Source organism: Paroedura picta, chromosome 5 (assembly GCF_049243985.1).
Source record: "Paroedura picta isolate Pp20150507F chromosome 5, Ppicta_v3.0, whole genome shotgun sequence".
NCBI lineage: Eukaryota > Metazoa > Chordata > Lepidosauria > Squamata > Gekkonidae > Paroedura > Paroedura picta.
In genome coordinates, this window is record NC_135373.1 from 100676542 (window position 1) to 100701212 (window position 24671).

Consider the following 24671-nt stretch of genomic DNA (forward strand, 5'->3'; position numbering starts at 1 on the left):
ACTGATCTGAATTCAGCAGGATCCACACCAGAAAAAACAAATTAAGTGCAGAATCAGCCCTGGACATATCTCAAGAGCTAAGCAGAGTCAGTTCTGGTTAGTATTTGGATGGGAGGCTCCCAAGGAAGTCTGGGGTTGCTACACAAAGGTAGGCTATGGCAAGCCAGCTCTGCTGTTCTCTTGCCTTGAAAACCCTACAGGGTTGCCATAAATTGGCTGCAATTTGGCTGATCTCACTGCCCACCCCCAGCTTCAGAACAGAACAACAACAAAAGGTATTTCCTCACATAGTGTAGGATTATGGAATTCACTGCCACAGGATATGATTATGACTACTGGCTTAGGGGACTTGGTTTGATACAAACTCATGAAAGACAGGGCTATCAGCAGCCTGGTCCATGTCACTTAATCCCAGTTGTAGGAGGCCAGGTGGGGAAGGGCTGTGACAACCATACCCTCTCTGCAAGCTAACTGGCAACTTCCTACAGAAAAGAGATCACTGGCTGAGACGAATTTTTTGGTCCAGTTCCACAGAGCTTAGAAAGTTTTTAAAATTCTCCTTTTGTTTAATTTGTGGTTGATGTGTGTCTGCTTTGAAACGTTTAGGGGGAAGACCTAATATCTAAGCGGAGTGAATGTACTGGGGTGGGAGGATGTATGTGGAGGTAAATGGAGAGATCAGACGGGTGAGCAAGAGATGGGCAGAGAAGTTCCTCAAGGGCTTGTCTTATGGGAAGATAATTTTTAAACAGACACATGCCATTGACCAATGTTGAGTGAGAGCTTGGCCTGTTCTTGTTAGTCTTGGCACCAGCTGCTCTTCCCTTACCAACAGTGATAAAGCTATCTGCAACCCTAGTTCCTGCCTCTTTCTTGCTGGAGAATTCTATATGAAAGGAATTATTTTTTTTACTAGAAATGGGTTCATCTGAGACTGGAAATAATATTTTTGCCCTGCTCTAAATGGCTGGAGAATATTTTTTAAGCTTTATAACCTGCCTGGAAAATCTCCTCATTTTTGGATTTTAATACTGGAACTCTAACTCCAAAAGACCTTGGATCCATCAGTAGATGGGATATTCCTAGCCTTTTTCGTGGCAGATATTCTGCCACTTGCACATGTACCTTGCTGCCACATTTTGTCTTGCTGATACTTGGGACTCCGACAGGATGCTACGCCACCTGCCTTCTGTGCTCCAAAGGAAGTTTAAAGTTCTTCTTTTCTTTCTTCTCCTTTTGGCTGTCCTGATACACATGGTCTTGGATTTAGCGTTTTCTTCTGGCCATGGTTCCTGTGGCTGTAGCCCCAAAACAACAGATCCCATGAACCTCCTGCCAGCCGATCCCGTTTTAGCAGTCCAGAATAAGCTGAACCTAAGGATTCTACAGGACTTCAGCGGTAGTAATGGCTCCCTAGAGAAAGGCTCCCACTTTTTGGGAGGCACATCACATCCAGGCAGCAGGAGCAATATGGATCACGAAGGCATCAAGCATCAAGAAGCCAAAGGAAAAACAGTATGGACAGAAAAGACCAAGCTTGCTGCTCTCTTTGATCATCCTCTCTATAAGACTCCAACACCAGCACTTATGGCAAAAGACAAGCTATTTGTTATCAAGCCCAAGATTAAGTACAAACTGGAAAGCAGCGGCAGTAGCGAATGGTGAGGACGACCTCTTTCTTCCAGGAATTCCAGGGAGGTGGTCTGGCCCATCCACTCACTTGTGTGCAGCCCCGTAAATGTAATCTTACATGGGTCATGAAATGATATTCAGTTTGTCTTTTCCCTATATTAGAAGAGTCAGAGTCTCAGGACTTGGGAGACAGAATACAGGAAGACCAGACCTGTGATTTTGTTTTGTCAGCTTTATGTGCTCTGGCTTTTAATGCTGATTCCCCCCCCCCCCCATTGCTTCTAATTATTGCTAAATGGTTGGCTTCTGATGTCTTTATTTTGCTTCTTAAAGAGTGGTATTGAGGCATGGCATTAAGTAGAGCTCAAAGGAAAATGGGCTGGCATTGCTAAGGATATGCTAGGGATGCATGGCTCCCAATATGAGGAGATGACTGAAATATATATGTAACTATGAATACTTTCCCAGGACACATTATAAGTAGATAACAGAAGTGAGAAGGTGGTTTGGTGGTTGATTACATGCTTTGTCTGTCAGGAGCCCCAGGTTTCGCCCTTTGAGATCTTGGGCAGATGAGACTGTTTCCTAAAGTTCTAGTAAGCAGACTTCCCGAACTAAATAGATCATTAGTACTGATCTAACTTTTCTAAGGATAGATATACAGAGTTGAGTTACCAGCCCAACTGAGTATAATGTATCTGTACAATCTACCCTTAGCAGCAACTTTCCAGGGTCCCAAAGGTCTTTTGCTAGATCCAGAAGGTGAAAATCATATGATTTGCTACTGATCAGGGGGTCATTCCTCAACATTTGAGAAGTACTATTGTCATTGCCCTTGGTAAAATAGTCTCCGTAGGCATCTTTGTTTTGCCAAGAGCATGTGTAATTTGCTCAGCTGGATCAGATTCCAAGTTCAGCTCTTGTTCCATCTTCTCCAACAGAAATAAGAACCTTTTCACCACTTGCAGAACAAGGGGCCTTGTAAAGATGTGCCAGATCAGTCCTCAAAGGAAGCCCAAACCATTAAAGAGGCAAAGACTCCTCTTTGAATAAAGGTTCCCCCGGCCCCACTATATTCATTTTTATTAGACTGGATGGAATTTGTTTTAGGGTTCCCCCCTTCTTTTACGTAGGGTTGAGTGATGACAATAAAACATCCATTTCATAAAAGGGGGGAGAGAACCTTTTACTGAAAGCCATCTGTTACAGAAAGAAAAGAGAGGGAAAAACCATGTCTATTGAACAAAAGATAAAATAAAGAAATGCATTCCTCTTTCCCTGAGTCTAAAACATCTCTCTCTATGATGATCTTAAGAGGCAGAATAAACTTGTCCACGGGTTTTTACCTTGGGTTGGTTCTGCCCAGCTGAAGTTCTTGAAATCATGTTTCTCTGTTTCTCCCTACCCTTGGAAGAACCAAAAAAGACTCCCCTTCCACTTCCCCCAGCTCCCAAATATTTGAGGACTCTCACCTGGAATTTCTGGCATTTGAAGCAAAGTCTTTAATGATAAATCCTGTCCCACTTTCATGCAGTCTGAACCCCAACTCTTCTACCTGGTAGAAAGTTCTAGATGGTGCTGTGGACAGTAGCAGACCTCCATGCAGGATGTGACTCACTGTCAGCTCAGAAAGAGAAAAGAGAAACTGACTGTACAGACTTTGTCTCATGGTGAAATGTATGGTATACAAGCCTTTTCAGTTTTAGCAGAGGACAAATAAAAGAAAATCTGAAGTACTGCAAGGGGGAAAAAAGAGTTGGCTTTTATACCTTCCTTTTCACTACTTGAAGGAGTCTCAAAGCAGCTTACAATCGTGTCCCTCTCCTCACAATAGACAACCTGTGAGGTAGATGGGGCTGAGAGAGCTCTGACAGGAATGCTCTGTGAGAACAGCTCTAACAGGACTGTGACTAGTCCAAGATCACCCCGACAACTGCATGTGGAGGAGTGGGGAATCAATCCTAGCTCTTCAGATTAGAGGCCTTAACCCAAGCTGGGTCTCAGACAGGAAGAAAAGCTGTTAATAAATATTTTAAATAAATAAAAAAGATACGGGCGGCAGTCCATAAAAGATGTTGAAATAGAAAAGCTATTAATGCTTTAAAGGTGCCCCTCAGTTATTTCTTGTCCCAAGTTTCCATCTGACATGTTTTCTGTGGCATGACATGTCACTTCACTCCATGGCCGCTGCCTTACAGAGGCTGGGCTTCAGAATCAGGTGACTGGTGGTCATGATCTGAGGGGTACCCCTTCTACTTGACGAGATGCCCCAGAACCCCCAGCTGCCTGGACTTGCTTGCAGCCTTTCCAAATGGGACTCTGGTGTCTTCCATGCTAATCAAGGCATTCAAAGCATTCCCTCCTGAGCTTCTTAGATGGGAACAGGATGGTGCTGGCTAGGGGCAAAGACTCCCCATCTCTGCAGTGACTGCTGAACACCTACTTGGCTAGGCTGGGCATCCCTATCTCACTGCAGCTGAACGCTGAATATAAACAGAGATCACGGCATAACGGATGCTTTCGCCAGATCCAGACCCATCTGATCCTTCCCATTCTTGTTGCCATCAGGGGCTGCTCAAGCTGCTGTGGTCCTAGCTACCCCGTTTGAGGCACCGATGAACCTCAGCTTTTGGCAGCACCCGAATTGATGCCCCTGTGTCTCCTGCTAATATGGCATCTCTGTAGTTTAAAAAGAATTGTAGCCTCGGGGTTTAAACACAGGTGGTGATATCTCTGGGAATAGACAGAGTGATACCAGGCAATGTGGCGGCTGTGCCTCAGGTATCAGTGGCCACCCGGGGGAAAGGTGAAGAGATGTGGAGAACGCCCCCCTCCCCCGACTCCATAGTAACAAGTGGTTCTGGACCAGCAGACAGCTTCAGTTGTTCCTGGATGGTTGACCAGTTGGGATGCATTTGTCTAATACTATTGTTCTTGTATGTGGGGCGGGGGGTCTTGGATCTGCAGGATCAGTGGCAGCAAGGCAGAGATGATTCGCCTAATAGAGCAAACATCAAAGGATGCCTACCCTCCTTGGCTCCAGTTTAACAGAGGCATCAACCGCTATGAACTGTATGGCCGCCATGACCCCACCCATCACGCCTTGCTAGAGGATCTGGCCACACAGGAAATTGTCAGTTCAGGTACTGGGTGCCATATTCTGATCCATGTTTTTATTCATCTTTGCTTCTCCATCGTATCTCCCTGCCTCCTCCTTCCTATTCTCTTTCCCGTTTTGATTTCACCGTGTCTCCCTCTCGGTTTGGCATTTAGCCAGCGAAACCATCCTGACAGGAGACTTGGGAGGTGGGAAAAGAGCCCCTTTCCCACTGGGTTTTTGCAAGTTCTGTCTCTGTGCTACCTCATGAGGGATTTTCTTGATATTATGAGTGCGAATGAGGGGAGCCAGTCTCCTTCCGTCTCCTAGCAAGGAGCAGAACTAACGCTGGCTTTTTGATGAGCTCTCGTTTTGTTATTGTTGTTGTTAATTCTGGCATAGCTTCTGGCTTTGTCTGCTTATTTCTCCATTGCCACTTAACCCTCATCCCTAATTGTAACCAGGCTTTAAATATGCCGCTGTCTTTCCACACACCACACCCCCAAAAGTATTGTAAGGAGGGGGCAGCTCTGACTGTATGGGAAGAGCAACAGCAATGAGCCTTCATGCCCACCCCTGTTCAGCCTGAGACCAACATTCCTATGTAAAGTCTGATGGTCTTCAGAGGCCCTGCTCTGGCTGCCCCCACCTGAAGCTAGGCAGGTGGCAGCCCCAGAAAGGGCCTTTTTGGTTGTGGAGCCACAACTTGGGAACTCCTTCTCCTAGGAGATGCATCTGCCTCCCTCTGATGTTGTTCTTTTGCTAACATGTGAGGACTTTTTTTTGTCTCATCTGACACATCCCCCAGACAGTTACTGACTCTCCTTCTAGTGTTTGTTTATTTCATAGAATAGAATAACAGAATTATAGAGTTGGAAGGGACCTCCTGGGTCATCTAGTCCAACCCCCCGCACAATGCAGGACACTCACAACCCTATCGCTCATCCACAGTAACCTGCAACCCACTTGAGCCTTCGCAGAATAAAATTATTTTATGCTTTTTTCTAATTGCTTAAATGCTTTAATGTTGTTTTTAACGTTCACCGCCTTGTGGACCCCAATTGAGTGAAAAGGCGACATCGAAATGGCTTAAATAAATGAATAAATATTGTCACTATTCCCCTTGGTAGATCTTAATGGCTCTGGTCAACCCCAGGGAGCGGCCGGGTGTTTGTGTGAGGAAAGAGTCCCACTGCTTAGATTGGAAAGGGACAAAGGGAAAAGCTGCTACTGAGAGGAGGCTGAAACACGGGGGGCAAGATTTCTTTTGGGGGGAGCCAATCTCCTGCTCAGTCGGAGCACCTGTTTCCCTCCACCTTTGCCCCAATCGTACACTTGAACATGAAGTGTTCATTGCAAAAAAGCCACGATTCTCCAGTGCCCTACCCTCCAACTGGAACCAGCTGGGGTAAGCGCAAGTCTCTGGAACTTCTCACTGCATGGAGAAGTGACTCATGCATAGCGGCATATAATCAGGCTGGCACCTGTCTGTGCAAACAGCAGCAGGAGAGGGGAAAGGAGCAATTGAGACTGCGAGCGTGGCAGGGCCGCGAAAGCACCGTGGCCTCCTTCTGCCTCTCCTGCTGCTTTTTAATCTTGGGAAAACAAACAAGCAGCAGGAGACCCTTTCTCAAACACCCCATCAGCAGGCCTAGTTTGGCCTTTAGCACTGTGAGCTCCTGAGCAGCAGGAGACTCTCTTTCTCTCTATCCCCCTCCCTCTTTTTTTGCTTACGTAGAGCGTGATGCACATGGATGGATACGGTCCTAAAAATATTTCTAATAATGTCATTTCAGTCCAGAAGCCCGGAGGGACCCAACTGAAGATCATCATGACCTTTCCCAACAAAGGCAAGGCCCTCTTCAAACCCATGAAGTGAGTAGAGCCAACACCTGTGACACACCTACTCCAGCATGATGACTCAAAGCGTCTTCCTGTGCATTGAAATAATCTTTGCAAGACTCTGCTTGGCAAACTGATAAGCCTGGAATATTCTTACTTCCTCTGAGTTCATGAGTAGCTGGGAAGTCTTTCTATAGAAATGTGATGGGGTAGCCTTTTCATTCCCACCACCAAGGATTTTAAAAGCTGTGCATGAACTGCAGGGGAAAAGCGCATGAAACTTCCTTGGTGTTAATTGCCTTGGGGGAGAGGGGTGGGGGTGGGGGTGGGGGAGCAGCAGGGGTACTATCAGACCAGAGGGCAGTTTTGTGGCTTTAGTGATGTTTCTCATCCCTAGCAATCAGCAGGGAAAGTCTTTCATGGCACAAATCCTTAGCAGGCCGCAGAGTATTTTAGCTAAAGAGAAGAGGGCGGGGGGATTCAAATTCCTAAGCAGGGATCATCAGTTTCCCAGCCACATGAGTGGTCTGGCTGCTAGCGTATTCTTAATCATAACAGGGCAATAGTTGTAATCTACTTTATCCCCCAGCAATAAGGGTCCTCGCATCTTTGGGAGAGGATGAAATGGGCATGCAATTCTTCAGCAGCCTCATTGGTACAATTTCTGGAGTAGTGAATAGAAACTAGGTTCCCTAGAAGGAAAGGCTTCAGTAGCTTAACAGTATTTTATCACTGATCTAATCTCAAATACATGCAGAGAGGCAGTGTGGTATAATGATTAAGAGCAGCTGACTCTAATCTGGAGAGCTGGGTTTGATTTCCCCACTCCTCCTCCTCATGCAGCCAGCTGGGTGACCTCGGACTAGTCACAGTTCTCTTGGGGCTATTCTCACAGAGCAGTTCTATCAGAGCTTTCTCAGACTTACCTACCTCATAGGGTGTCTGTTGTGGGGAGAAGGGAAATGTGCTTGGAAGACTCCTTTGAATAGTGAAAAGTGGGGTATAAAACCAACTCTTCTTCTCTCCCGTGGCAAGGACAGTTGCTTTCTCACATGAAGCTGCCTCATAATGAATCGGACGTTTGGGCCACCAAGGTCCGCGTTGTCTACACCAGCCTTTCTCAACTTTTTCCCACTGAGAAACCCCAGAAGTGATGTGGACATGCAGAATATGGCTGGGAAGCAGAGCTGTGTCCACACCCACCTGGGGCCCCTCCTCTTCCCACCCCCTCTAGGCACATCATTGGCCGGGGTGGGGGAGGGGTCAACATGACCATATATGGTCATATAACACCACACATGTTTTTAAAAATTATGTTATATATATATTATTATTATTATATAAAAAATAATTCCCACCCATTCAGGAAACCCTTCCAGGGCTGTCAAGAAACCCCAGGGTTTTATGAAACCCCGATTGGGAAAGCCTAGTCTACATAAGCTGGCACCAGCTCTCTACGGCCTCCAGCTGGGGTCATTCATAAAATCAACTGGCCGGTGTTATCCAGGGATTGAGCCCGGGGCCTTCTGGCTCCTGCACTGAGCCACAGCTCCTCCTGTCTTAGGTTGTTGGTCTTAAAGATGCTACTGGACTCTGATTTTATTGTGCTACTTCAGCCCAGCTACATTTGAATCAGGGCCGTTCATGTAGTTGCTGTTTTTCAATGGAGACGTGCGACCTCTGGTGGCGAAAGGTTTAACCTTTGCGTGTATTTAGTACATTTTTATCCAGTCCTTCTGGCAGTACAGGCTGCTAGTTTTCTCTGCCTCCCTCTTACACTCACAGCTCATATGTTTTGGCTATAAGAGAATGACCAGCCCAAGGTCACCCAGTCCAGGGAATCTGCATGATAAGCTGTTGTCTGAACCTAGATCTCCCAAGACCTACTGTAACTCTTTAACCCTTATACCACATTGGCTTTGTACTATGTTAATGCATGGATCATTGGGGCCCAACCCAGATGAGATGCTGCAAGATCCAAGAACTGATGAAAAAAACATTTAAAATAAAATGGATATAGGAGCTGTAGATGGGTTAACTATCCCCCCCCCTCCATTCCTGAAATTTTACCAGGTGAAATTAACATCCCCTTCCTTTGATGGATCTAGCAGCATCATGTTTATTTTGGCCCCTGACTTAAAAAAAAACAACCCCAAACATTATATGAAACTATAATTAATTAGTATAATGTCTAAAATCATAAACCATGGTTGGCTATTGGTTGGTAAATTGCCCAAAAGATGTGGACTTGTGCTAAACTGTGGTTTGGTATGATAATTAAACCGACAAACTAGAAGCAGAGCTTTAGCAATTCTAAGCCAAGGTGGGCTTGCATGCTTCTATACAATGATATGATGAACAGTGGTGGCTGCAATCCTTAATTTGATATGATGTTTTTGAAAGACTGATTGAGTCTTGGCTGCTTTAAACCAACTTGCAAGCATGGCCAGGACTTGGTGTGGATGTATATGACCACAAGAAGGGCCCTCCTGGGTCAGACCAGTGGTCCATCTAATCCAGCATCCTGTCTCTCACAGTGGCCAACTGGTTCCTCTGGATGGCCAACGACAAGGCAGAGACTGAGGCCTTCTCCAGATGTTTCCTTCTGGCGCTGGGCAATGTCTTGCCTCTGAATGTGGAAGTTCCCCTCAGTCACCATGGCTAGCAGCCATTGAAAGACTTATCCTCTATGAATCTCTTTAAATCCCCTTTACATCCTCTGGTAGTGAATTCCACATTTTAATCACTCTGTGTAAAGCAGTATTTATTTTTGTCCTTCTTGAATCTACTGTACATCAGTTCATTGGATGCCCTCAAGTTCTAGTATTTTGGGAGAAAGAGAAAAAGTTATCTCTCTCCACCCCAAGCATGCTTTTACAAACTTGCCCCCCCCCAGTTGTCCCAGACTTTTCAGCCCTTCCTAGTAGGGAAGGTTCTCCAACTCTCTAATTATCTTGGTTGCCCTCTGCTCTACCTTTTCCAACTCTGCAAAGTCCTTTTTGAGATGCAGTGATCAGAACTGTAGTCCAAATGAGGCCACACCACAGGGGCATTACAGTATTTGCTGTTTTCTTCTCAATCCCTTTCCTAATAAACCTTAACAAAGAACCAGGGCCTAGACAATTAACCGCTCTATACACTTCCTTTCTTCACCTGCAGGCAGACTCGAGACCAGGAGACTTCAGCAGATTTCTTTTACTTCTCAGACTTTGAACGTCATAATGCAGAAATAGCAGCCTTCCACCTGGACAGGTAAGTCCACCCCCAGGACCCGCTGTTCAAATACAGCAGCTCTGTACTCAGAGGTGCAGTGGGCAGTTTAAATGTGCTAGATCATTGCACCAGTCTTGGCTAGTTTGAGGTCCTGCCACTGGAATGCTGGTACAATACCAGCCGGATTGCATCAGCCTAGCAGGTGGGCACAAAAAGTCACCCATCCCCCCTCCCCCCCCAGCAATGACAAAGCTTTTTCTGACAAACATAGGAATGCACAGATGACTGAGAGCTGGGGAAAAGCAGATGTATCTATGGAGATTTAAAAAAAGTGGGCATTTAGTTTTTGAATTGTATAATTTAATCTCCATCTGTTTTCAGAGTGGTGGCCTCTGGAAGTCTATATTTTAAATGGTGGGCTCCAATTTTTATATCAGAAAGACTAGTTGGAGCAGCACCAAAGAGTAAGTTACCACCATTACATGAGACACATTTTAAATAAATGCCCATTCTAACATTTTTGGAAATTTATTTATTTCAGGATATTTCTTTGCCACCCAGCAAGCCCTTTGATTTTATGCATGAGTGCATTTCTCGTAACAATTTGACCACTGAGGAAGACCCCTCGGGGTCGAAACACGTTTCGTCTATTCCATGTGTAGTTAGAATTGTGATGTTTTTAAATTATGATGACTATGTGATTGATAGATGTTTTTAATTTTTTGAATTAGTGCACTTTACCGGGTTCTTGATAGTCCCTGGAATGATATGCGATGGCCAGTGGAAGCCAACAGAAGGATTAGATTCCTAAAAGACAGTGATTTGCAGGTAGCTGCATGCTGTATGTGGGCCTCCTTCTCTCTCATACTTTCCCCCCCTCCCCTTGTTCGTACCTGATCACTGTAATGGCCCAATCAGCTGGCTGGACTGCGATGGTTGCAGGAGGTGTATTATTGAAATATTTATTGTGTTTTTATTGTGCTTTTAGAGAGTTTTATTGTGTTTTAATGGCATGATGTTTTAGCCATGGCTGTAAACCTCCCTGAGCCCGCTCTTACAGGGATCGGCGGTATATACATTAAAGCATAAATACCATAAGAGGAGAATTTGTTTGAATTTCCTGCTTGCTCTTCTTTTCTGGAAAGGGTCCTGGATTTCAGAAGAATTCCTCCAGTTTCTGGCCGTTTGGTGAATATCACCAAGGAAATCCGCGACATCACAACTGACAGGAAACTGTTTAAAACTTTCTTCATCTCCCCAGGTGAGTATTTTTCCCCAGACAGTCACCTGGCACAACTTGAACACAGACCTGCAAAGCCGAACTGTGCCCTGTTCTTTTTGGCCCCCAATGAATAGAGATAGATGTGCTGAATAACCAGGTCAGATACGTTAAATTTCCTCCTGCTACAAAGTTGTTAGTGGTCTCCTCATTGTCTGGTTTTGCTGGCATTATGTTTTCCTGACCTCTGCTTCCCTCCATTTTCTTTTTCTTCCGGGTCACTGCAGCTGGCAACGTGTGCTTCTTTGGCATCTGTTCCTACTATTGCTCCACTGAGCATGCCTTGTGTGGCAAACCTGACCTGCTGGAGGGATCCATGGCAACTCTCCTGCCTGATGACAAACTGGCTAAGCGGCGTTCCTGGAGAAGTCCCTGGAGGCGTTCTTATTCCAAAAGCAAGAAAGCTGAGTATGTTGCAAAAAACAAGCAAAACACCCGGCCTAAAGATGGTTCTAGATATAGAGGGTCAAGGGAAGAGACGTAGCCCAGAACACTGTGGCGAGGGTGTTAACAAGATCATGCTGCACTGGTGATAGAATCTCTCTTTAAAAAACAAACCCAAAATTCTGTTGCCAGAATTCAGAAGTGTAGATGTTGATCTTTACAAAGGACCATCTCCTTTCGTATGAACCATCTCATAGCTCACATGAAGCAGGGGTCATCAACCCCCCGGTCTAAAGCAGGGGTCATCAACCCCCGGTCCGCGGCCCGGTGGCGGGCCGCAAAGGCCACGGTACCGGCCCGCCGGCAGCCATTCCTACCTCCCCCCGCCGGCAGGAAGAAGGAAGGGAAGAGGCAGGTGCAGCTACCGGCATGGCGGTGACGCAAACTCGCATGCGCGCTGTTGCCGCGCATGCGCGTTAGCGCCACCTGGTGGCGAAAACACACATGTGCGGCAACTGCGCGTGCGCGTTTTCGCAGCACCCGGGCCGTCGGCTCTTCCCTCACTCCGGAGGCGGTCCCTGACCTGAGAAAGGTTGGGGACCGCTGGTCTAAAGGACCATCTCCTTCCATATGAACCATCTCATAGCTCACATCTGATGTCAAAGGACCATCTCCTTCCATATCTTTAAACCACTCAGGGAGCGATGTCTTTGAATGACTGAGCGAGTCTTGCCAACTTTAAACCAACTTGCAAGTATGACCAGGATTTGGGGTGGATGTATATGACAATGGTACACAGTGAGAATACAAAACCCCAAAACAGAAATCCACTATGTATGCATGGCCAATAAAATAGTCATAAATGCTGACAGTATCCATACAAATTCATATATCAAAAAGCCATCAATTCACATTTAACATATCATTTTTAGGTGCTTGGTTATAAGTAACCTGTTCTTCTCAGGCACCCTCTCCACCAAGTGAGCGCATGATTCTGGCCCATCCTCTCCCTGTCATGTGCCCTCGATGCCCCTCTGTAGCGGCCCAGCTGGTCCTGTGTTACCATCCGAGCATTAAATGCAGGCCTTGAGTCCTGAAAGGCTGGAGAGCACAGACCAGGAGATACCCAAGGGCTCAAAGGAAACGTTAAAACAATCATGAACATTTTATCTTGATATCGTCTCATAACGATCTCTTCTAAGGTGGGAGCTAAACCAAAATTACTGCACTCAAGTGCGACAGACACCGCCGTACAACCAAGCTTCCCGCCTCCTCAACCTCATTGACATGACTGTACTGGACTTCCTGATGGGTAAGCCATACGTCCCTTTGCCTGCAGAAGGCGCTGCAGGTCCCCTGAGGTTTCCTTATCCTTTGCCAGCCCAGATCATTTAGGTCAGCATGTAAGCAAAAGAGCCTGCCTCCTCCCAGTTCTCTTTTGAAGACACAGCTCAGAGTCCCAGCGTTTCTGTGTCCCAGCTTACCTCTGCATGTGTGCATCTGTCTCCTTCTCTAGGATCTGCTTCCCCGGCTGCATCAAGTTAATATACGTCAGCTATATACAACTGCAGCCCAGATTGTCTCCTGGTTCCTTTTTGTCCTCTCCTTCCTTTCCATGTGGCCTGTTCTCTGGTGTGCTCGGCACATGGGACTGCATTCTTGCACCTTCTTCCATCAGTTTTCACCTGTCAGATGAAGCAGACTCGTGCCTAAGGAAACATATCCCAATAAACCAATTACAGCCCTTCCCGGCACTATAGTTTTTCAGGCCCGCATGTATTTTGAAAGCGCGTTGAAAGACCCAGGCATAAAATGGCTGACTCTGAGAGCCACTTCGAAACATGTCAAAGGAGAGGGGAGTGAGTCAGGCTTCTGGCAAAATGTGCAAGGTGGGATTGGCAAAGCTCACCCACGCAGAGAGCTGTGAGTGCCGTGGATCTCATCTGCGGCTCTAGCCAGCAACCAAGGCAAACAAAAAGCATGATTAATCAGTGCTGTTCATTGCATCCTTCTAAGTTGTTCTGCTTATAGCAAATCCTCATTGCATGTTGGGGCATCAATCCCTGATGAAGGCACCATTAGCATTTCCTCATGATGTGCAGCTCATCTTTTGCACAATTTTTGTAAGAAAGCCTTTGGTATTTGAAACTGTTTGGAGCACTGCAGGGGCCCTGACCTGGCACCATGTGGGGTTAATGCCAATCCCAGGCTGACATTCTCATCATGCAAAGTAGCCTCTAGACTAGAGGAAGCAACCACCAGCAGCGATGTGGTGAGAGGGACACCGCTGGGTGCATGTTGGGGGCCCTGCAGGGTGGAGGGGGCAGCAGTAGCAGAGGAAGAATGGCAAGTGGAGAAGGGTGAAGCATCCACAGGCTTGCCAGCTCTGGGTTGGGAAATACCTGGACACTTTGGGGGCAAAGCAGGGGAGTAGGTGGAATTTGGGGTGGGGAAGGACCTCAGTGGAGTCCACCTTCCAAAGCACCTACTTTCTCCAGGAGAACTGATCTCTTTAGTCTGGAGATGAGCCATAATTCTAGGGGATCCTGAGATCCCACTCTGGGACTGGCATCCCTATGTGTGTCCCCCCCACACACACACACACGCACACTGCTTTCCCTGAGAAAAGGCTGTGGGAGTTGGTTACATACATTTGTATGTAGGATAGGGTGGTGGTGTTGTTTTAATGTGCTGGAGCTTTGTTGATTCCAGATTGAATCACATTCGTTATTTTCATTTGCTAGTTGGGTCTCTCATCTCAGTTTCTTATTGGCAGAAGGCAGATCCTGCTCAACATGTCTTATGGCCATTCTGCCTTGCCAGGCACAGCAGAAGTGCCCCCCCCCCCCCGTACTTCATGAACAGCGTTCAGCCTTTTGTGCATGATGTGTTCCACATCAGCTTCCACTTATTCAGGCAGCTTCCTGACCAGTGTTTGCAGCATGCAAGCAGGGAAAACAAAGTCAAGCAGCCATAATTGCCTTCTCCTTATGACAGCTACTTCTGGAATATGACAGCAAGCAGTGCCCTCTCGTGGAAAAACTACAGTGCTGAAGTAACTCCCTCTGTCAGAACAAAAATCTGTGGCATCACATCCCCACCCATTCACAACTGTGCATGAGAAAACAGATTTGCACCTCATCAGACTCTTGGGCACAGCCAGGGGGAGGGTGGTTTGAAAGTAGCCCCACATCAAGAACCACCTTGAGCAGGAAAAGCCAGCCAAGCTTCCCTCATGGGTTAGATCTCTCTGTGCAGGGGCCTCCTTCCTGTCTGCATACCGAATCCCTTGGAGCAGGGGTAGTCAACCTGTGGTCCTCCAGATGTTCACAGACTACAATTCCCATGAGCCTCTGTCAGCATTTGCTGGCAGGGGCTCATGGGATTTGTAGTTCATGAACGTCTGGAGGACCACAGGTTGACTACCCCTGCCTTGGAGGACTGAACCTCCAGGCTTCTTTGATGTCAGAGTCAGGTCTCTGCCTGTATCTCTGAAACAATTAACTCAAATTAAAACCAATTGGAAAATATTCCAGGGCAACCCTTAACACAGGTCTACTGAGAAGTCGGTTCCATTTGATTCCGTGGGGCTCGCTCTCCGGAAAGACATCTTAGGAGTACAGCCACAGCCCTGAGAACTGCTAAGAAAGGTGTAGAAAAGGTTCCCGGCAGTCTTGAAATGGACAGTCCTCAGGACTCTTTGGGGCAAGCCATGACAACCGTTCCAGTTTAGACCAATTTCATGGTGCGGCCATGGCCCATGACCATGTGCCAAGTAGCTATCAGTGGGTAGGGAAGTAATGTTCTTTGGATTAGTCACCAAGAGCTGTAAGCCAGATTCAGGCCTACACAGTCCACCTTCTGCTATGGAATAATCACCATTTCCCATCTAGTTGGTTAATATGGACATTGTGCTCTTATCCAACTTAACTTTTCTCTCATAACTTGGCTATGCCAGCAACTCTTCATATCTCACATCAACCTGCTTCTTTGGGAAGTGGGGGGGGGGGGGAGAGAGATTTCCAGTTAAAGCCAAAAACTTTAGATCCCACTTGTCCCTTTTGTCACTGATGCTTGGGTTGCCTGCTCTGGGTTGGGAAATACCTGGAGATTTTGGGAAGAGAGCCTGAGGAGGGTGGAGTTTGTGGAGGAACTTCAATGGGGTATAATGCCATAGAGCTTATCTTCCAAAGCATCTCATCACCACCAACCTCCCCTCTGAAGGTGGGGTGCAGTGAGCAGGGTTTGAGCGGCAGATTTTAATTGAGGGTCTGGCTAATATGGGGGTGGGAGGGAAGAGGGCCTAAGAACCAAGGATTATTGATTAGTCTGAGAAGCCTTCAAGATGTAGACTCTGTTTTCTTATTTTATTAATGCCATGCCACATTCTGGGCAGCATTCCCTGACGCCTTTCACATTCCTTGTCCTCTTCTGCCTGTCTTATCTTGGCTCAGGGAACATGGATCGCCACCACTATGAGACCTTTGAAAAGTTTGGGAATGACACCTTTCTGCTTCACCTGGACAATGGCCGAGGGTAAGAGCATGACGTGTTTTCCTGCAGGGTTATGGGAACGTTGTGGATTCTGTCCTTGTAGGATCTGCATCCGTGAAGAAATGGTATTTCTCTTTCAAACTGTAACCTGAGAGACAAAATATTACCCTCACTTGAAAAGCAGACATAGTTGTATTCTTTTTTTCTTGCTTTCAGGTTTGGGAGACACTCCCATGATGAAATGTCTATTCTGGCTCCTCTCCAGCAATGCTGCATGTAAGGATTGCCCCCCCCCCCACACCACCTTTGTTTTGCTTTGCAAGGAAAGTTGATATTTTAGGATCAAGATAGGTCATCAGCTAAAGCACCAAGATCTGTGTGTGTGAGCCAAACCCAACGATTCTCAAAAAGAGAAGAGATGCTCATTAGTAACCCCAAGAGGTCACCAGGTTCTGTCTGTGAGACTGACCAAATAGTGAATTCTGCCATTGTGCATCTTGTTGCAAATACAGAGGGTGACAGAGTGCGGGATGTGATGGGCAGTCAGCCACTGAGCTATATCCTAGGGCTATCTCCTTTCCAGAGTCTTGGTACAGGGGACGTTGCAAATGTCCAACGTCCTATCTCACACAGTGGCCAACCAGCTACTGTGGAGGGCCAAGAACAGGGCAAAGATACTGAGGTCTTCCCCTGAAGTTACCTCCTGACACCGGCATTCAGAGACTAACTGCCTCTGAATGTGGAGGCTCCCTTAGTCACTATGGCTGGTAGCTGCTGATACACCAATCCTCCAAGAATCTGTCTAGTCCCCTTCTAGAGCTCTCTGTGCTAGTGATCATCACAACATCCTTTGGGAGCAAATTCCATATTTTAATCACTTGCGGTGTACAGACGTATTTTCTTTTGTCTGTCCTAAATCTATTGCCCGTCAACTGCATCAGTTCTAGTATATGTATATCATTTTATATAAATATATACTCTCTCTACTCAGGGGTAGAGAGAGCATTTGTCAGCTCTCTCTACCCCAGGTATAATGTTATAAACCTTTATTATATCCCCCCCCCCCCCCAGTCGCCTCTTATTTAAATGGTAGGCGAATTCCCTCCAGGCCGGGCTGGATTCTGGAGATTTTTGGTGGGGTGGGGATCATTTGGGTATGGAATTGGGGGTTACTGTGGGCAAGCAGGTAGTTGTGAATTCCTCCCTTGTGAATTCCTGCCAGGGGGTTGGACTAGATGACTCTGGAGGTCCCTTCCAACTCTTTGATTCTATGAAAATCATTCAGCTTTTCTTCATGCAAAAAGTGCTCCAACTACTATGGAGACTACTAAGCCTCTTTTAATAGGACTGTTGAGTGTGATGGCTGAGATTTGTTTTTAATGGCTTCATGGTTATCTTTCTTCACGGGTCCAGAATAAAAAAGTTGACATTCCTGCGGCTGCAGCTGCTTGCCACAGAGCCGTACCGCCTCAGTGACGTCATGCGCGAGTCGTTGTCCACTGACCACTTGTCACCGGTCCTGTTCGAGCCCCACCTGAAGGCACTGGACCGCCGGCTCCAAAAAGTGTTGGCCATGGTGGAGAACTGTCTGGAGAAGGAAAAAGGCAAGGGGGTGCTGTTAGATGACCAGGAAGGACAGGAGAGTGTGACCTCAGAGCAAGAAGAAGAAGAGAAGACAGACTGAAAGGAACTGAACACCCAGACTTTTAAAACATCCCTCAGATCTAACATGGATTCACTGCAGAAACGTCACTGGGCATGCTGCACTTTTTAAGGACCTGGGTTAGCAAGTAAACCTATGGCAGAGAGGCTTACAATCAATTAGGGAAGGATGGGGAGTGGGGGCAGAAATGGAAAATAAAGAATTATCTGTAAATAACCCAATCAGGCACTTGGTGTCAATGTGGGAGAAAGAGTTGCTAACATCCACCTCTTGGACAGTGCTGAGCCTTATCGTGAAGAAAAAAAAGGGGACAACAAATCATTTTGAGTGTGGATGTAGCCTAGTGGTTAAAGCACTGCCCTGTTCCACTCCAACCCTGCTGTAAAATTAAGCTCCTGAGCAACTAGAGGGAAGGTGCCCCTCCTGTGGTTCTGAAGAGTTGTTCACACCGTCGAGATGGAGAAGACAGAGCTCCCTGGGCTGTTGATCTGGGTCCGGACACGACAGGGGATTCAGGCCGATATACCGATTGCGTGAACTGCTACACTCTTACCAGGCTCACCTACCTGTACTTATGCTCAAGGGTGAGAAAGTAATAATGTGAGATTTGCAAACTGCAGCACATTAACAACAGTCTTGATTTTCAAGAAAACCGAAGATGAGCCCTGTTGGGTCCTAAGAAGACCCTGTGGTTGCTGTGCCTTCTGAGCACCTGGTGTTCAGAAGTATACTGCACCTGAGCAGCCACGGATCCGCCCTCTATACTTTTTCTCATCTTTGGGTTCATTTATGCCCAGCCTTTCTCCCCAATGGAGGCCCAGAGGCTTACTGCAGTCTGTTCTCCGTTTTTCCTCACAACAGCCCTGTGAGGTGGGGTAGGTGCTAGCCGGGTTCCGTGGCAGAACAGGGAATCGAACACGGATCACCCAGATCCTAGTCCATCCCTCTTGCCACTGCACCACATTGCTCTAAGGCAGCTAAGATGCTGGCCGTCACCAAATCTTGACGTAACCAATTTTGTAAGTTAATTATGCATTGTTTGGCATGTTCCTGCTGCAGATTTCTGCCTGTCCAGCTAGTAGCTCATGTTCTGTCTTTCCCCCCATCTTGCTCTGGCTGGCCTGGGGGTGAAATTTCACTAGAAGGCTGTTATTGAAATGAAAAAGGGAAAAAGGGAGTTTTTGTGAGTTGTCTTTATAAACCTTTAAATAACTGGTGGGGATATAGTAATACAGTCCATTGAGTGAGAATCTAAGCACATTTGCTTCTCCAAACACTCATATTAAATGCATCGCCCTTGAATGACAGTAGATTCTATGTCTACATGATTATGTCTGCCGCCATTGGAGGAGAGCTGCCGTCAAGCAACTGGTGTGTTCCTCACTGCCTTATACTGCATCAGACTATGGGGTCCTCTGACTCAGGATCATCTGCTGGGACTGCTGGCTGTCTCCCTCCAGGGTCCCAAGTGCTGCCACCTGAGATGCTGTAGTTAGAGATACCTGTGTTGGAACCTGGCACCTTCTGCATACAAACTGCAAATGAAACTTGGGGCTATCTGGTCAAGGCCCTCCAAGAGAAGGAAGCAACAGCCAAGGCCATCTTGCCTCGTGCAAATGTCAGAATGCTGGTGTTACAGTTTTAATATTATGACCCCTGCCAATTTATATGCTGCTTCTCTGCTGTCTCTGAGTAGCCCTTTTCCTTTGCGTCAGAATGTATGTCCTGCCTTGCAATACCCCAGAGGTTTGGCCTAAGTCCATGCAATAGCTTTGATGCAGCAAGCCTCCTGTTCAAAATATTTCATGTAATTTTTGCAGCAGTTCTCTCACCAACAGCCCTGTAAAAAACTATGCAAAGTTGTGCTACTCAAGAGGGCTCTTCTGTGCAAGCGATAGGGTTGCACTGTGCAAGAAGGATGTTACAGATTAAGGACGCTGTGTTGAGCTTATTTTAAGTAGCATCCTATTCATGCAGTTTCTGTACCACTTAATGTGACTTGCGGATACTTTCTGAGGGTTCCAGGCCTCTAAAATCCTAATGCCCTGGGTATGGAATGGCCCAGTTCTTGCAATTGTCCCTGTTCACTCTGGGTAACCCCCCTTGAGTCCCCATGGGTAAGGGAGCTGAAGCAACAGAAATAAGACTAAGGCTAATATAATTATCCTGTTGCTAATGGTCACTGACACTGACCATGTCTCTGGGCGTGTCTCATTTTCACTGTAAAGTCCTTGGGGGTCCTTCTAAGGGTGCAATGACCTCTGATGGCCCTGCACCTTCCTTTCATTGGCTCCCCTGGGCCTCCAGTTTGGAGACCCAGTTTGGTGTAGTGGTTAGGAGTGTGGACTTCTTGCAAGCCGGGTTGGATTCTGCACTCCCCCACATGCAGCCAGCTGGGTGACCTTGGGCACTGATAGAGCTATTCTGACTGAACAGTAATATCAGGGCTCTCTCAGCCTCACCCACCTCACAAGGTGTCTGTTGTGGGGAGAGGAAAGGGAAGGTGACTGTAAGCCGCTTTGAGAATCCTTCGGGTAGAGAAAAGTGGCATATAAGAACCAACTCTTCTTCTTCTTCCAGCTCTTCCTCACCATTCTCCTCTCACCTGTCTTCCATTCTCAGTTGTCACTGTAAATGCCAATTATACCCAGCAGAGGGCTCTCCAGTGCAGCCGTTAAAGTGAAAACTAGACATGCCAACTCCAGTCCATATTTGTGTGCCTGTGCAGGATGGTTGAGAGAGGTAATGACACCTATTTTAGGATCTGGGAATCCTTTGTGCATAAAGCAAGAATTTCTTACTGAACGGGGCCACCTGGGTTGTATGCAGCAGAAAAATTTCTGCTGATAGAGGGGGATTTACTCTCTCTCCTTTTTGTAGTTTGGAGTCTTCATGGTGTTGGAGGAGTATCAGAGGAAGAGATGACATTTTCTTCTTTTCATGTCTTGTTTCCAACACAGAGAGTGCTGGATGGGGCTAAGGGTGATCTTTTCATAAGCCAATACCTCTATTCTGCTGCAATTCAAGCAGTTGAATAATTATAATGCAATTCAAATTGTTACAAAGAGAACTAGTTAAGCTAGTATTGAAAGGGGGGACAAGGAATGAGTCCAGAGTTCTGACTCACTGGCTCACTCAGCAGAGATTTCACCAAGAGCTTTTCCGCAGGGACTAAAAACTTCACGGCAGTACCCACAAAGCACCACGGAATTTAATTACTTTCAAACTAAAATCTCCTGATTCAGGCACAGTGCCAAATGCACACCCTGTTTGCTGTGCATTTTGTGAATCCCAAGAAAATGCGAATTCCCCTCTCCCCTGGGAGGGAACTCGCAGTAACCTAAAGTGGAAGCTCAAAAGTCACATTGGTGTCCACAGTTTCCCACCTCAAAATGATGACATTTGAGATCTGTGTCTCTGCCCACCCTCCTCCGCTCCTCACTAATTTTTAAATTGAGTATGATTACATTACAATATAGTTTCAAAGTAGCACAAGCACAACACACACACATAAGGCCTCCCATCTCCCGCTCCAGCAGGACTGAGTGTTCAACAGAGGGCTCTTGGTCAACTTCATGAAGGGAAATAGAGCCATGGTCAATTTCAGGCAGGGAGGTTACAAAGGTGTTAATTTCATCCAGCAGCCTCCAACAGGCGGCAGCTTTCCCCAAGTACAAAAAAAGCTTCTTTGTTTTACAATATAAGGTAAAGGTAAAGGTATCCCCTGTGCAAGCACCAGGTCATGTCTGACCCTTGGGGTGACGCCCTGTAGCATTTTCATGGCAGACTCAAAATGGGGTGGTTTGCCAATGCCTTCCCCAGTCACTACCGTTTTACTCCCCAGCAAGCTGGGTACTCATTTTACCGACCTCAGAAGGATGGAAGGCTGAGTCAACCTTGAGCTGGCTGCTGGGATCGAACTCCCAGCCTCATGGACAGACAGGTTCAGACAGCATGTCTGCTGCCTTACTACTCTGCGCCACAAGAGGCTCTTTTACAATATAGGAGTGTCTGGCGCAGAGTGGTAAGGCAGCAGTCTGAAAGCTCTGCCCATGAGGCTGGGAGTTCAATCCCAGTAGCCGGCTCAAGGTTGACTCAGCCTTCCATCCTTCCGAGGTCACCCCAAGGGTCAGGCATGACCCGGTGCTTGCACTGGGGATACCTTTACCTTTAATATAATGACTGGGATTTTTTTTAAGCACTACATGGGGTGGGGGAAGGGGGGGAAATTGACAACACAGGATGCTTGCCTGAAGTGGCACACTTAAAACAAAGGTGTACAATTTCCCCCAAGCTGTCTTTAATTTGCATTGCAAGTCTATGGTTTCTGGTGAGCTGTTCCTTACTCTCATTCATTTTTTCCATAATGTGACTAAGCACTCTCCTCTGCTATTAAAACTCTGACCTCAAGAACATATGATACCTTTCATTTTGGAATAGAAATTGAAATTACTGTTTCTGCCTGTCCTAGTTTAGCCTACATACATTTTCCATGCCTGAACTATGTGCTGTCCTTTATTTTAAAGTCTAATTTCTGGGCAAGGCTAGCTATTTAGAAGTTCTCCAGCATACTTCCTAGATACAGTTTCCAAAGCTCATAACAACAAAACAAGAAATACAATGAAGACATAACCAACATTATCTAGTCTTAATCAAATATCATCTGAAAGACATAGATTCTATGAAACCCAAGATGAGAAAACTTAGCTATTTTCATTGTAATGTTTAATTTAAAAAATGCCCCCAGTTTTGTATACTTTTTAAAGTGCTGGGCTGTGCTTCTTTGCAAACTTTACAAAACATACAGAACTTGGTCATTTTTGCCCAATTTTGTGCTTATGTGCTTAGCACACGGGAAAGACAAGCTTAAGTAAAGATGTTTTAGAGGAATTTTACTATGCATTTTTTATAATGTACCTATCAACTGTGCAATTTTAAATATTTTAAATTTTGTATTGGTTCCCTGATTATGTAATTTCTGCTGTGATTTTTTTTTTTTTTTTGCCATCTGTTTTATCTGGCCGCTGTGGTGTATTAAATAAATTTGATTTGATGGTCATTCTTTGTCCTAGCATGAGCAATCCAACCTATTCTATTGGCATTGCCACCTTTTGAGAACCTTGACTATGGTCAGAGGTTTTCTCTCTTAGAAAGGATCTTGGGTGCCACCTCTCTGACAAATTTTAGTCAAAGGGACTTACTCTCAGGACAGTATTCTCAGGATTGCAGCCATGGGTACTTTCTGCAGATGGCAGCCCTGAATCTTCTCCCCTATGCCTCCCAGATAAATCTGCAATTAAACACACTGCTCAATATCCCCAGCCCCAGAGAACTCAGAGGAATGGGAAGGCGACTGTAAGCCGCTTTGAGCCTCCTTCGGGTAGGGAAAAGCGGCATATAAGAACCAACTCTTCTTCTTCAACTCTTCTTCAAACTGATCTCAACTACAGCCAGGACTTCTTCTATCCTGGCACCAGCTGAGTGGAACGCTCTCCCGAGTGAGATCAGGGTCCTGCGGGATCTGAAACACTTCCGTAGGGCCTGCATGATAGAGCTGTTCCACAAGGCCTGTGGTTGAGAGTCACAATCAATAAGCTGGCCTCCCTGCATAGACAACAATCACCCTTACATCATAACATCACAGCACCGGAGAGTAAGTGGTGAGCCCCTTTGATTTTTTGATATAAACTTGATTTTAATATCTAAATACTTTAACGTGTCTTACTGTATTGATATATTGTAAGCTGCCCTGAGTCCTTGGGAAAGGGCGGCATATCAATCAGTAAATAAATAATTCAGTCAGTCAGTCAGTCAGTGCTGGATGAGGAGAAGCTCCCATGGGAATGTGTATTGGCCTTTTCAACATCACATCACAGACCTCTGTGGCCGTCCTGGAGGGTTGGGAGATAGTATCGCTTTGCTTGGTAGCAAAAGTGTGCACAGAGTCTGGGAAACTACAGACCCCACTGCCTCTCCTCCATTCTTGCCAGAATGATATCAAGCACTATTGAAGCTAGCAATCCACATGGAGTACTCTGTTTGGAAGAAACTGTCCCAGGGGGAGGGGCCAGGCAGACACGGGAGAGGACCCAAACTGGCGCGCAACCTGAATTCCACCAGCCAAACATTCTGTTCCTTCCCTTCATTTCCAGGGGTTCTTTTGTGCTCTCTGAGAGAGCGGGGTGGGGCAGAGTGATGTTCCCAGCTGCTCCTCACCCTCTCCTCTTGGCTCCAACTCAGCCTGGACAGGAGACTGATGCTCCTGCCTGAAAGAAATGGCCAAGCACATAGGTGACGCTGTCTGAACATAGTCTGGATAAAGAAAAATATTATTAATGATAACTTCACACTCTAGAGTACAAGTACATCGAAGAGGGAAGTATACCAAAGTGCTAAAGGGCTTGTCCTCCTTGCTGGGTCCTGGCAGTTGGGCAGATGGATATCTCCTTGTTTGCTGTAGTGGTTAGGAGTTTGTGTAACCACTTTGGTGTAGTTCTGCACTTGATTGGGAAAGCTCAAAGCAGGGAGGGGAACCTCTTTCTTTCTTTTCTTGAATGGGGGGGCGGGGAGAGGATGGAGATGGGGGGGGGGAATAAATCTAAGAGGCAAATCTCTGCTGAGAGAAGTTAGGGCTTCTGGAGTGCAGTCACTTTAAGACAAGCCTTGCAACTGGGAACCAAGAAGTCTTTGGGCCATTTCGCACGGCTTCAAAATAGCACAATGGTTACTAATTGGAAACGCTACTAATTTGCCATAACCCACGACGTCGTAGACAATCTGCAACAATCCTGAAACCGACCCGCAAAAAGCGCTTCGTTGTAGCGCTTTCAGGGGAATCCAGAAAAGTGGATTCACCCTCCGGATAGCGATACACTCCTGCAACCAATCTGCAACAGTAGCGCTAAAGACCTGTGCGTTACCATTGTTGCTGGTTCTTCGAAGTCCCTCCTCCTGAGCCTGTCCTCCAAACTTCCGGCGAAGCGAAAGCCATTTTTTTTTCTCCGAGCGAGCGGGGATAAACGCACCAGCGAGCCTCTTTCTATTTAGAGGCTTCCCTGGCTTCAGTC

At 46.5% G+C, this 24671-nt stretch overlaps 1 protein-coding gene across 1 annotated transcript; it reads left to right on the forward strand.

The window, feature by feature from the left end:
- Window positions 1-703: 703 nt before the first annotated feature.
- On the forward strand, window positions 704-17820 carry LOC143838328 (extracellular serine/threonine protein kinase FAM20C-like). Its single transcript, XM_077339471.1, has 10 exons — window positions 704-1661; window positions 4600-4775; window positions 6526-6604; window positions 9731-9823; window positions 10930-11045; window positions 11291-11471; window positions 12650-12759; window positions 15902-15983; window positions 16158-16217; window positions 17355-17820. The coding sequence occupies exons 1-10, from the start codon at window positions 1120-1122 to the stop codon at window positions 17623-17625; spliced, it is 1710 nt and encodes a 569-aa protein (XP_077195586.1). The 5' UTR covers window positions 704-1119; the 3' UTR covers window positions 17626-17820.
- The last annotated feature ends 6851 nt before the right edge of the window (window positions 17821-24671 follow it).